The following is a 15,921-nucleotide window of genomic DNA, read 5'->3' as shown; positions in this document are numbered from 1 at the left end:
CTTTGTTTTTTTCCGGGTTTTTTTTGTTAGAACTTTTTGTCTTGTCACTCATTCTTTTAAAGAAAAGTCCAACTGAGGTATAGACAGGGATGAGTGGAATTTAAAACATTTTCTCAGAAGAGCTATTTTTTTGTTTCTGACGTAATCTTTTTTAAATTTTATTAGTGACTTTGTGCTTTCTGCCTGTAGGCCTTGTTTTTGTTGTGTTTTTTGTCTTCTATTTAATCTGTTTCTGTTGCTGTTTTTCGTGGAATTATCACATTAATGAAAGGACCATTGACTTTCGGAGGAGAAATCATGAATTTTTGTGTTGTTTGAGGTGGTAAATAATTTACTCTTTCATTTTGAATACTTCGAAATTCTTGTGTTCAAAAACAGTTGTTTGGTCTTTCAAAGGTGTCTAGGTTTCGTCGGTTTTTGTTTTGCTTTTTGTTAAATCTCAATAATGACTGCTCGCAGTTGCTTTCTTTTAGTAAAGTCAATCGAATTTTTTCGGATTTTATTTTACCAAACTTTTGAGTTCGATATTGGTTTCCTGACAAAAATTGTTAGAACTAGCTTAAGTTGCGTACCATTTATGTTCAAAATTTTTTATTGAATTCTGAAGCTTGTCCTCTTTTTATTGGTATTGGCTTGCCTATTTCGCGAATTGACCGTTTTTGTCATTTTCATTTTCTTCCGCTGGTTTTCTGGCAAATTATTTGTTTGTATTAATTGAATATCATTGTTTTGTGAAACGTGAAGTTTTCTTTTGACCAGATTTTGTTTCTTTTCGCAACTTTTTTTAACTTATTTGTTTTGATCACTGTCAGTAGCTTACGATACCGTAGAATTTTTAAAATTCGAATACCTAGCTACTTTCTTTTGATTTTTCTTCGGGACCCGATCGTATCTTTTTGTAAGCAGTTGTCTACCTCAAATGTAGTTCGACCACTGTATCGTACGTCAAGAAGTAAATGATCTTCTTTCTCGGTGATTTCAGACAGTCTGCTGAGTTCTCGCTGGAATTCGTTTTCTGGATGTTTTCTGCTGACGCATATTGTTTTGATTTTCGAGAAATCGTTCGATAATTTTTCAAGCACATTTATTATATCTTTTTGAGAGTGAGAATACTAAATAAATTAAAAGGGATTAATTGGATAATCATCAGGCTTTTTGCTTGAAGGAAGGACTGTAGAGTTTGAAGTGTGGTCTGAATGTTAGATGAAGATTGATTTCAGAATCTCCTTTTGTTTTTATTTGACGAAATTAGGTATTAATACCAAATCGCGTTCTTGTGTTCCGAGAAATTGACATTTTGTTATTTGACTTATTGAAAAGAATCTTCAAATTTGTTGCTCTGATCAATTTTCATCCATTCTTGTGGAATAAAAATTAGCAGTTTAATTTTGAGCTCAGTTCGAGCTCTTTTAGTGTAAACTGCTATCAGGTGGAAGCATGAAATGAAATTTTGTTTAGCAAGCCTTGAGAAATAAGAAAATGGTATCGTTGAAAAGATCTTGAAAACTTAAATTGATGTAATCTGTGTAAATTCAGAAATTAGGCTGAATTTTTTACATAATCTCGATTATGTTGATTGTACTTATACAAATCTGTAATTTTATTAGTAATGTTGAGGATTTTTGTTATTATGGTTGTTCATAATTATAAAAGAAATTGGACGTGAAAGATCATACCCGTCGGTTCAATTGTTTTTAATCATACTGATTTAGGCATAAATTGGGGCTCGCATTTAACCCCTTTATTGGATACTATCATGCTCCAGTTGACCTTTAAGGATTAGATGCCGAATGATACTATTCACATTTTGAATATGCGATTGAAAAAAAATTCTTTCAAAAAGGTTTTAAAAAAGCAATCATACACTTTCAATTGGCTGATTACTGCCAAAAAAGCAGAATTTTTAAACTTTTTTATCCCAGATTTGTTATGATATAAGTGCCTGCGATCTACCAAAATTGATCTTATTTAAGACACTAGTTCCAGTTCGTCCCTAATTGAAATTTTTTGAAGAACCATAGTTCAATTAAGAGGAAATATTACTGTTTAACTGGATGGTTTCTTCTTGAGTTTCTTTGATTGAAATTGTATAATTTTCTGAGGTTTCAAGGCAGCTTCAAGACTAAAAATTAGACTAAGACTAATTTCAAGACTAACAGTTTCAAAACAAAAAATTAACAATTTGAACTATTTGACCGAAAACTTCCAAATAAAATCAATTCTCAAAATTTTGATAAAATCTTCTGTAACCTTCTATATGTATTCAGTTGGTTATAAAATAACGTAGGAACCATTTTTTTCTCTGTATTGGTAAAATTTTGTGGAAAATCGAAGAATTCAGGCAATTTAAGTTTCTCAAAATAGCGGAACTCAGTTTTGAAGATATGAAACTAAAAGCAAGAATATATATTCTAAATTCTAGAGTTGTTTTCGCAAATCTCCTTACTATGGAGGCGTAAAAAACCAGTTTCATGAAATGAACATAAAATCAACCAAAAGCATTACTGAAAAGTAAAGATGGAAATCTGGAAAAACTTTTCGAATTTTTTAAAATGAAATATAGAAGAATTTGGAGAGTAAGAGATTTTTTAGATCGCCCGGTTGAGAAATTTAATACAAAAGTAGTGTTTTTTGAAAAATGTAAAAAAATTATTTCCTTTTCTCTGTATTTTGAAATTGGTCCTCGAACTGATCTTTTCCGGTCGATGGGTGGTTCTGTATATCAAAAACCAAAAAGTTTTGTTGTGAAACTCCTCTTATGGAGAACAAACGTTTTTTTGAAGAAGAAAGATAATTATTCTATTTCAGTACACAACAATTCCTATTTCTTTGAAACTTTTACTTAAAATAGTGCAAGGTCCAAAATGAAAATTTAACTGATAACAAATGTTTCTCAACTCTATTATGAATAGCTTTAAGAATACCCTTTTAAGAGAGCCTTTAAGAATAGTTTTTAATGTCCCTTTACATGTTAGACACAATTAGAGGCAGAGTGCAAAGCTGTCGAAAATTTTGAAAAACGAAGAGAAACTATTCAATATTTGTTTCAAAATGCAGTTTTAATATATTTTCAAAAAAAATTAATATTTGCTGACGACAAAAATATTATTTTTACCGTTATACTCATGAAATATCAAAGTTGGCACAAAAAAATTCGAAGAACTTCAAAAGGTTAAACCTCAAAGTTTAGTGTCTAAATTACATTAACGATAGAATTGCCTCAAAGGGGCAAGGCGTTGTTTTTTTTTAGAAAAAGACAAAAAACAAATGAAAAGCGAGGAAACTTGAGTATTGCCCTGTTGCCAAAAAGATTTTGTTTTAAAATTGGTGTTGGTGTTTTTTGCGTAAAATCTGATGTGTTTGTTGGTTTGTATGGTGTTTATGCGTCTTTGTGTTTCAAATTGTACTACACTTTATTCTCTATAATGTGGCGAAAAGTTTTTGTTTTTCTCTGACGAAAAAAGAAGGCACGTTTTTTGGCTCAATTAGTACAAGTAATTTTCTCCAATGCATATAAGTTGCTTTCTGTTACCCACAGCGGTTTTTCTGCCAAATTTTAGAAAATGATTTTGCAATCTGGAGGCGTATGTTGGAATTTTCTGTGCTACGCTTACTTATACGAGCCGTCTTGTTTTCCCGGAAGCTAAAATCTAAAAAAAATAATTTTCCTTGTTTTTTTTTCAACCGCATGAAGTTCAAATGAATTGCCGTTTTTTAAGCGTAACTGCACTTAGGATGAATGCTTCTGAGATATTAATCGTCAAAAATAATTTCTTCCTCTACAAATATTGAAAAAAGATAATTTTTTGTTATGCAACTTTTTTTTGGAAGCCTCGTTTTTTATTGAAAAAAAGTACCTTAACAGTTTCAGGATTATGTTAGGTTCAGTTATTGCGTTTTTGTCGACTTACGAGCTTCAGCAAGCCATGTCTGTTAGATTCTAATTGAAAGCTGTAAAGCATAGGTCTTTGATCTAACCCAGAATGCGTAATCCACTTTGAATTTCTTAACGTTTCAGACCAAGTTTTTTTTAGTGTTCTCTTAATTTTCTTGAAATCTGTCAACGGCTGGTGTCTTAACTTCCATTAATTGTGTTTGTCGAAGAATGAATTATAGAAAAGGCTTTAATAATGGACGTTTCCTGAGAGCCGAGGAAGGATTAAAGTTTTTATGGTCGTCTCTCAAAAGTGTTCAACCAGTATTTTAATTGGGCATCCGCACTGCGATACAAAAATCAACAGTCTTTTAAACTGAATGCAATCTGGTGTTTGAATACTTCCCTCTTTTCATTTCATTTTAGCTTGGTTTTTTAACCAAGAGAAACTGAATTCTTTCACTCTTTCATTCTTTCCAACATATTTGATCGCTGCTAGTTTAATGATGCCATCTTCTCTTACTTATTGTGCTGTTTCTTAATATTTGCGTATGGATGCGCTGTTTCAGGTTTCATATTTAGAAAACGTAGATAGCCTCTGCAAAAGAACGCATTTTTATCATCTCATCATTTTGAACAAAGTTGAGAAGTTTCTACATTTTTGCGCCTTTGACTAAGGAGATAATTTTGTTCCTTTATTTTCCGTATTTAATAAAACAAAAAATTTACTCACATTCGTGAAATTTCTAGAACAGTTTGTGCACATTTTCATAAATTGTGCTTCTTTAAAATTGGTCGGCAAAATTAGAAACTTTCGATTTCAAATTGTCTAATCAAAGAGTATGTGATTCTGGCACTCAGAATTTTAAGTTATATTGGCTGGTCAGATTGCTCAGGTTGCTATCTGCGAATACATAACTAAGGATACGCATCAGAATAAGCACATTAAGCGATTTTTAATTGCTCTCGAACGAAGTTTGAAGCAGTTATTGTAAGCGTGTTTTTTGTGCAATTTTTGCTTGACGCTTTTGCGCGTATCTCCTAGAATATGCTCTAACTTCTTGAGTGACTTTTCCACGCTTAACTTCTTCATTTTGAGTGATTTCAATTGCTCTTATCCCGAAATGAAGTTTGCTGCTAATATAAAAGCGATTTTTAGCGGCGGTCACTCAAAGCCGGCGGAGATGATTGGTAAAGATGTCTGACTGCTATCGTGGAGGCCTCGAGTTCGAACCCCTATGAGGTCCGACTTTTCGCACCCATGATATATTTCTAAGCTACAATCACTCTAAAATAAATTGCCCCGCCTGTCGTTCGAGAGCTAGTCGGTTTATGTTTTCCTTCAAAATATTGGGTACTTGACAGGTTGAAATATTATGTGCAAACACGCATCACTGATTCTCTTTGAGGATACTTAATTTGCAAAAATGCGACATGCGCATGGAAAAACAAATAAGTGATGGGAAATGTGGATGACAAATGCTTTTCGCTCTGTTTTTTTGTGACTGGTAGGCACATTTTTTTTGTTAAGCACATTCTGAAGTTATCTGAATGTTTTCTTCAGATTAAATGGAAGATGTATCGAACGCTCTCTGTTTGTTAGTTAGCCACAAAGTGACAGAACGCAAGAAAGGATCTGATAATCTCAGAGCCTGTTTGGAAAATAAAGACATACAATTAGCTCTCTCAAACGGTCGAAATAACTACTCACAAAACAATATTACTCAATTTTCACCACTAACCTGGGACTCAGTTTTCGAAGATGTAAGAACGTACGTGTCGCTTGAGTTAGAAAAGGTTGAGAGTTCTATGATCAATGGCTCTAGTGTCACTCAGCGTTCATCACTTTCACTGACTTTAAATTCGACGTTTGGGAGTTCAGCTTCAGCCAGACCAGCAAAGCAGAAAAATCTATCTGATGTTGTGGCGTTGGTTAGGTGGGTGTTAGATCAAGGGCTTGGATGTGAGAACGGAATATCACCCCATACTGTGGTGTCCCATATTTGCAAATTCCTGCAAGATGATTTTGCTCAGAGCTGTTTAGGAAATGAGTACTTAGCGATACTAAGCAAACATGTTCTGTGTAATGCCGAATGTATTAAACAAGTAAAACGGACACAATGGGCGAGCTTGACGAGAACTTTGTTCAAAGAGAACTCTAACTTTACCTTCGGAGCTTTGATTCCTGTTTGCAAGTCATTTATCAAGTGCGTTGTTGATAATTGTTTACACGTTGACTGCCAAGTTATCAATTTATTTTTCAAACAACAGTTCTCCTCCGCAAGCCTTGTTGACAAAAATTGGGGCTTGATAGGAACTGTAACGGACTTTGCAGAATTTGTTTTCGAAGGCTTTGGTTCGGTTGAAATTGCTGTGCAGGTCATGCTTCCGGTTCTACCTTCTATCTTTGGATCCTTATCACGGTCATCTGTTAGTCCTCTGAAGCACAAAATGATACCATTTCTGAGCATCGCTGCTCGAATTCTGATTGATTTAAATGATGAGTCCTTAATTAATGAAAAAGAATCGAGCCTCCGTGGAATCTATGATTGTATCGTACATTCTATTGAGATTGATTTGCAACAATGTGATCCGAAACTAACAGTTTCCAGAAAATTTAAAATAGCGGACAAAATGCCGTTTTTCCAACTTTTGCAAGTTGTTGCGGGTTATATATTACAAGTGCAACCGGGCGAAAAACAGGTTGGTTTGTCGGAGCAGTTAGTTGACGAACCGGCACGAAAGCGGCAAAAGAAAGAGTTACGTTTAGATTCATGGGAAGATTATTATTCAATGTTCAAAGACTGTAACAACGAGATTGTACTGAGTTACGTCACTGAAATGTTATTAGTGATCTTTAATGGGTCAGTTGAAGTTTCTGCGAACGTTATTTGTTCACTTTTAGAAGGCACGTACTTTTTTCTATCTTGCGAAGATTACGGGACTGAAATCAGACACCGTTTGATCGACTTATCAAGTTGTTTGTTGTTGAAAATAAACGTTGCGTCTGCATTTAGAACTATGAGCCTGGTCATTTCGCGAAAGTTTACAAGTTTCTGCATCGAAATTTTTCAATCTGCAAATTTTTGCTCAAAAATTTGTGAGCTTCTTTGCTCTATTGTAGTCGATGGAAAGTTCGAACATGATCAGCAGATATTGGGCGAAATTCTTAATTTTGTAGAATCTGTTTTTTCTCCGAAAATGATGTCAATAGAAGAAAACAGCTACCATTTTTTAAGGCTGTTAATATGGGGTCTTGAACGAAAGCTAATCGATCGGTATGAGAAAAAGTTGAAAACTGCGTGTTGGGTGAACAAGAACGAATTAATGAGAAATTTTATCAACAATATGGTCAAATGCGTCTGTAGAATGTCAACCGAGTTAGTCTTGACTAAAATTCCGGCAAATGAAATCCGAATGATCAGAAGTTGCTGCGATGACGTTCTGTGGTTGCTGTTACAGTACGGACAATCTTGTAGCTCGAGTTGTCTGAATTGGGAGGTAATGGGACTTGTGAAAGATTGCCTCAGTGACGTCATTGGTGCTGGAGTGAAAGAGAACACTGGTAATCTGAAACGAGAACTAATAACCTTTTTAGTCCGTTTATGCTTCGCGTTGTCGACTATGATCAATTTAAGTATAAGAAATTCGATCAGTCTAGAACGGATTGTAAAGAAAGAAGATATTTCTGGTGCTTTAAGAACAGCATTCAAAAGTTTGAGGTCACTTATTGACGTCATCAATTCTTCAAACAGTCAAAAATCGAGTGAATCTTTCAACTCACTCATTTCGGTACATTTCTATGATCTAGTTATACTTCTTAGTAAAAGTGAAGATACGTGCTTATTTGTAGATAGCATTACTAATTTTGTTCAAGATATTCTGTATAGACAAGACTCAAAGCATGGACGTGAGCTGCAATTCTGGTGTCTTAAGTTTTTAATTGTTTGTCAAGACAGATTTTGTTCTTCTCAAAGTTGCTCCGAGTCATTCGAAGCTCTGTTCGGTTACAAAATGGATATGATGGAGGTTCTGCAAGAGCTAGTGCATGATGCAATTTTCTTGCAACATTTACCAGATTGCATTTTGAATGACATTTTGCTGAAGTTGACCGGTTTGTGTGAACGTAATTTCAAAAATCCACCGGTTGCTGAAAAGCTCTTGACCTTGTCCTGCTTGACAGTTTCGGAATCAACTAGACGAAATGTTGCAAACTTCGATGCAATGTTGATTGAAGTTACATTGACAGCGTTTTGGTGTCTAGTCAGAACATCAAAGTTGCGAGATCCAAGGATAGTTTCATCGCTAGTTAAGCTGACCAACGAAGTTGCGCAACATAAAATTGATTTCGACTCCGTTCTTTTGAGTGACGAGTTTGATAGCTCTCAACTCGGATCTTTAAATTCTGATGATCGTACTCCTGTTTTTGAACTATTCGCTGACCAGCTTGAGTTCGCGAGTAAACTTGTATGCGAGGATTGTGTGAAAGGGTTACTTCTCTTTGCAAATCGGAGCTTGTTTCATTTTCAAACTGTGACACAATATTTGATTGAAGTTGTCGAGAAATTGGTCAGTGGAAATTTAAAACAGAAAAAGTGCAATCAATATCAAATAATCAAGCGTGCCTTGAAAAGCTATTTCATGGGAGTAGAAATCAATTCTAAAACAGTTGAATCGGTTACCATTAAACATGTCTCAAAATTACTTCAGGACAACCTTTTCACGGTAACAGATGTTGAAAATATACTCAACTGTTATGCGGGTAATTTTAACCTACAGAGGCAAGCCTACTTCAAGGCAATAATCTCCAATTTGGCCCAACACTTTGAAGCTGACCAATTAAAACAATTTCGATTCTTTGATGCCGAGGCATTTTCTCGTGAAGTTGTATCTAGTTCGGTTGTGCAGTCATTGATAGAGACTAGAAAGTTGCCAATTGCATTGGAAAGTGCCTCTAATCGTTCGAACATTGAGCTTATCAACGTGGTATACCCCTTGATAGTTAAGTATCTGATTGACAGAGAGGATTTGACGAATGACAATGTTTCCGCTTTGCTGAAAATTGATGGGAAATCAATAGTAACTGAACTTAACTCTAAACACGCTGGTCATATATTGTACAACTTCATTTGTGATCATGAGTTCCATTCGGCAGAGTTGAAAATTAAACGATATGCAAATTATTTACAATACGAAAATTCAGAAGTCGAAGGGAATATCTTAGTTAATTGCTATGATGTTCAAGAGAAGTTTCTGAGACGTTTGAAGGATTGTTTCAGTGGAAGATCGATAGATATAATTGACGCTTTCAAAAATCAACTGAAATTTTTAAAACTTCTGAAGGGAAAACTGCATGGTGAAGACCTTGGTTTTTATTTCGGATCGTTGTTCTGCATTTTGCGTGAAAACCTTGAAATTATTTGCTACGAACTGTTTACGACCGATCAATTTTTAACACTGTACAGTGTCTTGGTGCAGATATCTAGCGAAATTGTCAACTTGCAATGGAATGATCTCATTTACGAGTTGCCATTAATGGTTCAACTCTTGGCTCGGTTGACAGAAAGGGCTAAATCAGTCAATGTGAAAAGCAACAAAATATGTGAAGATCTTAAAGACCTGTTTTCAGCTTTGCACTGCTTTCCTGAATTGTCTATGTTTCTCGATGGAGGCGATTTGAAAAATATGATATCTTTTTGTGAGAATTTTTCAAGCGAAGAGGATTTTGATACTTCTGGGCTATTGGGTTCGACTTCATCGGGTATCTTGAACAGTGAGTTTGTTGGAAAGATTGATCAGTATTTTTCCTATGGTCCTAAAGAAGAATTTTTCCTGAAACATTTTGCGGCGAAGTTGGTTAACCTAGTTCTCGCCAATCGCGCTCAAATGACTGACAATGAGTTATTGCTGCCACTTCGCAAGTTGTGGTTGAAATTCAAATTAATTACCTCTGATTTTGAGGACATAAACCCGGTTTTCAGCTTAATTTCCTCACAAGATTTTCTGGTCTTCATGAAAGTCATATCGGTTGACGATTCACAAGCAAGCTTGCAGCGGAAAGATTTCTTAGAAGGTAGTGATCGAGTTGTTTTGGAAGGAAAAATGAGTGATCAACATTTGGCGTTATTGTCAGAAAAGATGTTAGACTTTTTAAACACAAGCAATTTGACCTTGAAACGTTGTATACTCACTGGAATACAGGAAATAGTGACTTCGATTCCTGAAGTTGTGAACAAGATAAAAAATGTGAAGAAAAAGATTTTGTTTGAACAATGTAGGAATTTGAGCGTGCATAATAAAACGCATAGTGCATCGATTGATTTGCAGAATGTGTTGACATATGCTCAACAAATAATGCTGGATTTGGTCAACAATATGTCTGTTGAGGGGTTGCAATTTTTGGTTCCTATAATTGAAGCAGACGTAGCCTGTGCTCTGAAGCTGTTCCCTTTACTCATTACAATGTCAACTAGCGAAATGAGATCACAACTTGGAGTGAAGTTTTCAGATGAGTTCAAAAACTTCCTGAGGCATAAAAGAAGCGATGTTAACTTAGACGTCAACACGGAAGCACAAATTGTTCCGTTGTTCAACTGTGTTTTGGACTTAATGAACTTTCAAAAAACTGCTTCAAATACTTTGTCGTACCTCCATTGGCTTGAAATTGATTTTGACCTGCTCTCAAAGGTTGCTTCTAAATTAGGCTATCATATGATCTCCATTTTCTTTGCTGAATACTCAATTATGAGTCGCTTCAAGAGTTTAGCAACGTTTGGGTCGGCGATACCAATTGATGAGCATTGTGACTACTCTGAACAAATTATTCAGTCCGCGATTAAAGTGAGTTGTCAAGATACAGCAGTTGGCTGTGGATTGGAGAGATCTGACTCGGCTAATCTGCAATTGATAGCTTATCAAAATAGCACTGAAAATGGAGATTTAAACAAAGTTTCTCAATTACTTAATTTACTGCCCTCTTTTCTTGATCGGACGTCCGGGGAAAGACATCTGAACGCGCTGATTGAAGGGAGCCCGCTTAAACAAGTATCTTTACCCGCTTATAGGCAATGTGCAGAGCCAAAATTTTCTAACGATCTCAAAGATTTTAATTTTGCAGAGATCTTGGCAGACAGTCCTAGTTATGGATTCCAATCGTCCGTCTCTGACCTTGCGAATTGGCAGCAGTTGAGTTTCTTGAACAATGAGAACTCATTTGAACTCAGCTTCAACTCGATTATGTGTCAAATGAAAGATCCAAAATTTCCAAAAATTGCCGATGTTCATATCGAAACGTGTTATGATAGTTTTTCCAAAGAAATTAAGGACAGTAGCTTGAACAAATCTAAAGTTCTGAGTGTTGTGAAGAAGTTTGAGATCCTGAATTCTTTGTGCAATTCGAAAGACTTCCAACTTACAGAGAGGTGGGACTGTTTTTCCCTAAAAGATGGCAAAAGTTTGTTCCAAATTCAAAACACAGCTTTGTCTCGGTTAGCTTCATTGATGGATCTCGATTCCGAAAAAACTCGAAAAATTTTAGCATCACAATCTAAATTGGTTAAAGATTACGTAACTCATCTGGTTGCTAATGAAAATCTATGCGCGGCTGCTGCTCTTTTGAATGACAGCAACAGTTTTGACGCAGCAGAAAAGGTTTTGATCAATGCTAAGATCAACTGGAAGAGAAAGAACTTTTCTAGGGCTAAATTTGCAATCTTAAACCAACTGAAAGAAGCAGGGCTTATTTTTTCCGTGAAAGCAGAACTGCAGTTTCAGTTAGCCAAGTTCAATGCAGAATCATGTAGCGAAAGTACTGAAACAATAACAGGTTTAATAGAATCTGCTAAAGAGAACTTCACCGAGGCTGAAAATTGCGAACGAGAACTCAAAAGTTGCCATTTGACACTGGCAAAATTTGCTGACGAACAATATGAGAAAAGTGACCGATTCATTAAAAGCCAAGATTTCCAAAAAGTTGCAGAGCGGATCAAAACTGTACAACGGGAACTGGATTTGATCCGCGAAAGTGACCAGCATAAAACAAGTTACTACCACAAGTTAAATTTACGACAAGAAAGTGATAGGCATGAACAAGAGAAGGTTTTGAAACAAAGAGAAGCATTTTTATTCAAAGCTGTTGAAAGTTACTTTTACTGCGTTATGAAAGGTTCGGAACTGGACAAAAACCAAGATTTGTCAGTTTTAAGAATCGTGGCCTTGTGGTTTCAAAATTATACGAACCTAGAATTGAACCAACTCATAGAAGATCAGTTCGAAGAATCATCTGTTGATTGCTTCGTGCAAGTCTTGCCTCAATTGATTGGGCGACTGGCTGGCTCTGAAAACACTAACAGAAACCTTACCGTATTCGAATCCTTGCTTCAGAAAGTTGTAATAGCAGTTTGCCAGAAGCATTTTTATCACGGAATTTATAATTTATTAGCTGTGACCAATTCTGCGAAAGAGGTCAAAAATTTCTCAGACTATGTAAAATATACTGTAGACTCCCAGAGGGTTAACCGTGTGAACGAAATCATAGAAAAACTTCGACAATATAAAGCCCCAGAACTTAAAGCGGTAGAAACTCTCGTTGATGCGTACATCTACGCGGCTTATCTTGACAAGGGAAAGTATGCCAACAAGCACATCGAAGCCGACTTCAAGCGAAGTGACCGAATCATGAAAATTGAACATCTTCAAAAAGTTCCAGTGCCGACAATGGAGTTGCCCATTGAACGCGATGGAAACTACTCCAAATTCCCCAACATTCTGAAGTTCCAGAAGAAGTTTCAAGTGTTGGGTGGAATTAATGCACCGAAAGTAGTCAAACTGCTAACTTCGGATGGACGTGAACTTCGCCAAATTGTGAAAGGTAACGACGATCTACGACAAGACGCTGTTATGCAACAGGTGTTCGGATTATGTAATCGCCTGCTGACGCAAAATAGTGATGCAATGAAACGGTGCTTGAATGTTGCAACGTATAAAGTGGTACCATTGGCGCCCAGTTCAGGAATTCTACAGTGGTGTGAAAACACAACGACATTAGCCGATTATTTGATCGGAAATAGTCGACACCCGAAAAAAGGCGCCCATTACCGATTCCGACCAAACGATATGAAGCTGTCTGAATGCCACGATAAACTAATCGAATGTCGTAAAAACCCAAAAAGAACTGATAGCGATTTCATGCGGATTTTCACCGAGATATGTAACGCTTATCAACCGGTGTTTCATTTGTTCTTCGTCGAAACTTTTCCGAATCCTAGCGTTTGGTTTGAGAAAAGATTGAACTACACTAGAAGTGTTGCTGTTAGTAGTATTGTGGGTTATATTCTTGGACTTGGTGATCGTCATATTAGTAATATTTTGCTGAACGTCGCCACCGCTGAGGTTGTACATATTGACTTGGGCATGGCCTTCGAGCAAGGAAAGGAGATAGCAGTCCCTGAAACTGTTCCCTTTAGACTAACACGAGACCTTGTATCGGCATTTGGGGTTTCGGGCGTGGAGGGTTCATTTCGCAGGGGGTGTGAACTAACTATGGAAGCAATGCGCGAGCATAGAAATGTGATAACTACCATAATTCAAGTTTTAGTACACGATCCATTACTAAACTGGACATTATCGCCTGCAAAAGCTCTTATGTTGCAGGAGAGCGAGAAGATCGAACGAGAGAATAATAATAACTGTCAGGATTCTGACAAACATTTGGGCATTATCAACCAATCAGAGAACTGGAAAAAGAATCAATCAGCATTAAGAGTGATCGACAGGTTGCAGTCGAAACTGACAGGAATGGACGGTGGGTCAGGAGTTGACTTGTTAAGTGTTGAAGGTCATGTAAGTTGGTTGATCAGGGAAGCAACTGATTTTCGAAACCTGAGTAAACTTTTCCACGGATGGAGAGCGTGGGTTTAAAACTAATATAGCAATCATAAAGTGTAATGGTGAATTTAATTGGACGAACGTGCAATGAAAACATTTGTGTAGAATGTTTGGTTCGGTTGACCCGACCTTGTTAATAGTTGTTAATATTATGTGTTACATTATCTACTGTGATATTTATTGTGAGCTTGCGATTGTTGTTTGAAGAATTATAGCTTGAGCAATATTCGTTTTGCGCGAAATTAAGTTGGTTTGCGAATATAGAAATTACTATTTAGGAAACAGAATTTGTGGTTCAGAAGTACTCACTGCTGATTTATTGCTCTCAAATTAATTTGTAACAATCATTGGACTGTTGTTGGCAAATTTTTCATCCCACGAATTTGATCTTCTATATGATCTTTTGATGCGCGACTGGTAGATTTTCGCGTAGTCTTAATTAACGTCAGGCAAATTCAGGTGGGAGCGAAAGGTCAGAATTGATCTGTTAAAAGTCAGGTCACATGTGCGCCTTATGCTGTTTCATTAGCTGTAGTTGTTGATTAATTGCTCTCAAACGAAGTTTGTTGAAATTATATCTCACCCCATCTCCGCCCTCCTTCAGCTGGCGATTTGGACCCGTTCAAACGCTTGAACCCCACCCGTGACTCCCACTCCGTAATTATAGTAGCATCTATAAGCCCTCCATCATAGCATCTATAGGATGTGTACTCCAGAAGCCAACCGCTCGCCGGTCGTTTGAGAGCAATTCGCACGATGTTAGTTGGCTGTTTGTTTAATTACTAATTGCTCTCGCATGAAGTTTGACTCGTTGTGACCCCGGCCTAAGCTTATGCTGGCCACAACCAAAGCTTGTTCTATTGTTGACATTAGTTCGTCCGATGGTAGTTGGTTACGTTAAATAATTTTTTCATTACTCTATTAGAGCAACTCCTTGCTCGTTATGTTGATTTTATGTCAACACCATTATAGTGAGAGTGAATTTTGAGAGCTTTGTGGATTGCAACCCCATAATCTCTTAATTGATTGCAATCCTGTCCTCTCCAGTAAGTCAACTCGTTCAGGTTCACACTGTCAGTTACTATGCTCTCTTATATTGAGCTATAATTTGAAGCTCCAGCTTATTATCACAACTTACTGGAGTGTATACTCTAATACTATCTCTCCTTTAGTCCGCATGGAAAGTCAGAATCTAACTGCCAGCGGGCTATAGAAATCAAGTTCTTCGCAGGTCATTTGAAGGTCGTCAGTAGTTCATTTTTATTTGTGATAAGACTTCGAACTTTTCTTTTGATCGTAACCTTCGCGAAAGGCATTTACGCCTCAGTTTGAGCCAATTTTCAGAAGTCTTTTGTGGTAACTACTTTTAAATTAACGAGTGAATTAGATGATCTCGGTTTGTGTTCTCAGACTTCTAATTTTTTTTCAGGTAACTTTTGCAACTAACTCCAAATCGTTAAAGAATAATGATTTTGGCGTTCTTTTGAGCGCTAAAATTTTTTATTGTTCCGACCCCTCTTGAGGGGGAAGGAACTATATACTCAAACGGTTTTTTTGTTCAGTCAATTTTGGCCGATCGATATATTCATCGTAGAGAGTTGAGACTGGTATCATTAGAAAGCTTGTCCAGCGTAGAATATAGAATTAAAAGAGTTTTTTAATTTTCGTTTTTTACAGGGAGTTATCGAGGTTTAAATTTTGAGAAAATAGTGTGAATTCCGGCGAGATTTTATTCACTTTTTCCAGAATTTTTAAGTTTTTTGAAAGTGTTGTTGATTTTTATTTGTAAAAACAAAAAAATTCACAAGAATATTGTAGGCTATTTTTATTTTTTTTGTCAAAAATTCTGGCTAAATATTTCAAAATTAAGACTTTTTCTTCAAAAACAGCACGAAATAAGTTTCTTTAGTCGCTTTTGATTAAACTTACAGGAAGTACAGACCCAAACACCACTAACACACTTTTGTAGACTCAAAAGGGGGCTTATTTTACTTCAAATTCCGTTGAGAGTGCTCTGTAATTGAAACTTCGCCGTTTTTTGCTAAATTTATTCGTTGATTATCAAACACGCAGCATCTATTTTTGATTTTTTAACAAACAAAAAATCAATATCTATAACATTCGAATACTTAAGTGTTCTTAAAGAACAAACAGCATTAGCA

General features: G+C 36.2%; 1 protein-coding gene across 1 annotated transcript; it reads left to right on the top strand.

Annotated features, from left to right (window-relative positions):
• The first annotated feature begins 5,442 nt into the window (after window positions 1-5,442).
• Window positions 5,443-13,985, top strand: LOC142345693 (uncharacterized). The gene has a single exon (XM_075397937.1). The coding sequence runs from the start codon at window positions 5,444-5,446 to the stop codon at window positions 13,790-13,792; it is 8,349 nt and encodes a 2,782-aa protein (XP_075254052.1). The 5' UTR covers window position 5,443; the 3' UTR covers window positions 13,793-13,985.
• The last annotated feature ends 1,936 nt before the right edge of the window (window positions 13,986-15,921 follow it).

The sequence above is a fragment of the Convolutriloba macropyga genome, chromosome 9 (genome assembly GCF_964194025.1).
Source record: "Convolutriloba macropyga chromosome 9, txConMacr16.3, whole genome shotgun sequence".
Classification (NCBI taxonomy): domain Eukaryota; kingdom Metazoa; phylum Xenacoelomorpha; order Acoela; family Convolutidae; genus Convolutriloba; species Convolutriloba macropyga.
This window is presented reverse-complemented; position numbering and strand designations above follow the sequence as displayed.

Coding starts and splice junctions, on each gene's coding strand:
- LOC142345693 (XM_075397937.1), top strand. CDS start 5,444: ATGGAAGATGTATCGAACGCTCTCTGTTTGTTAGTTAGCCACAAAGTG.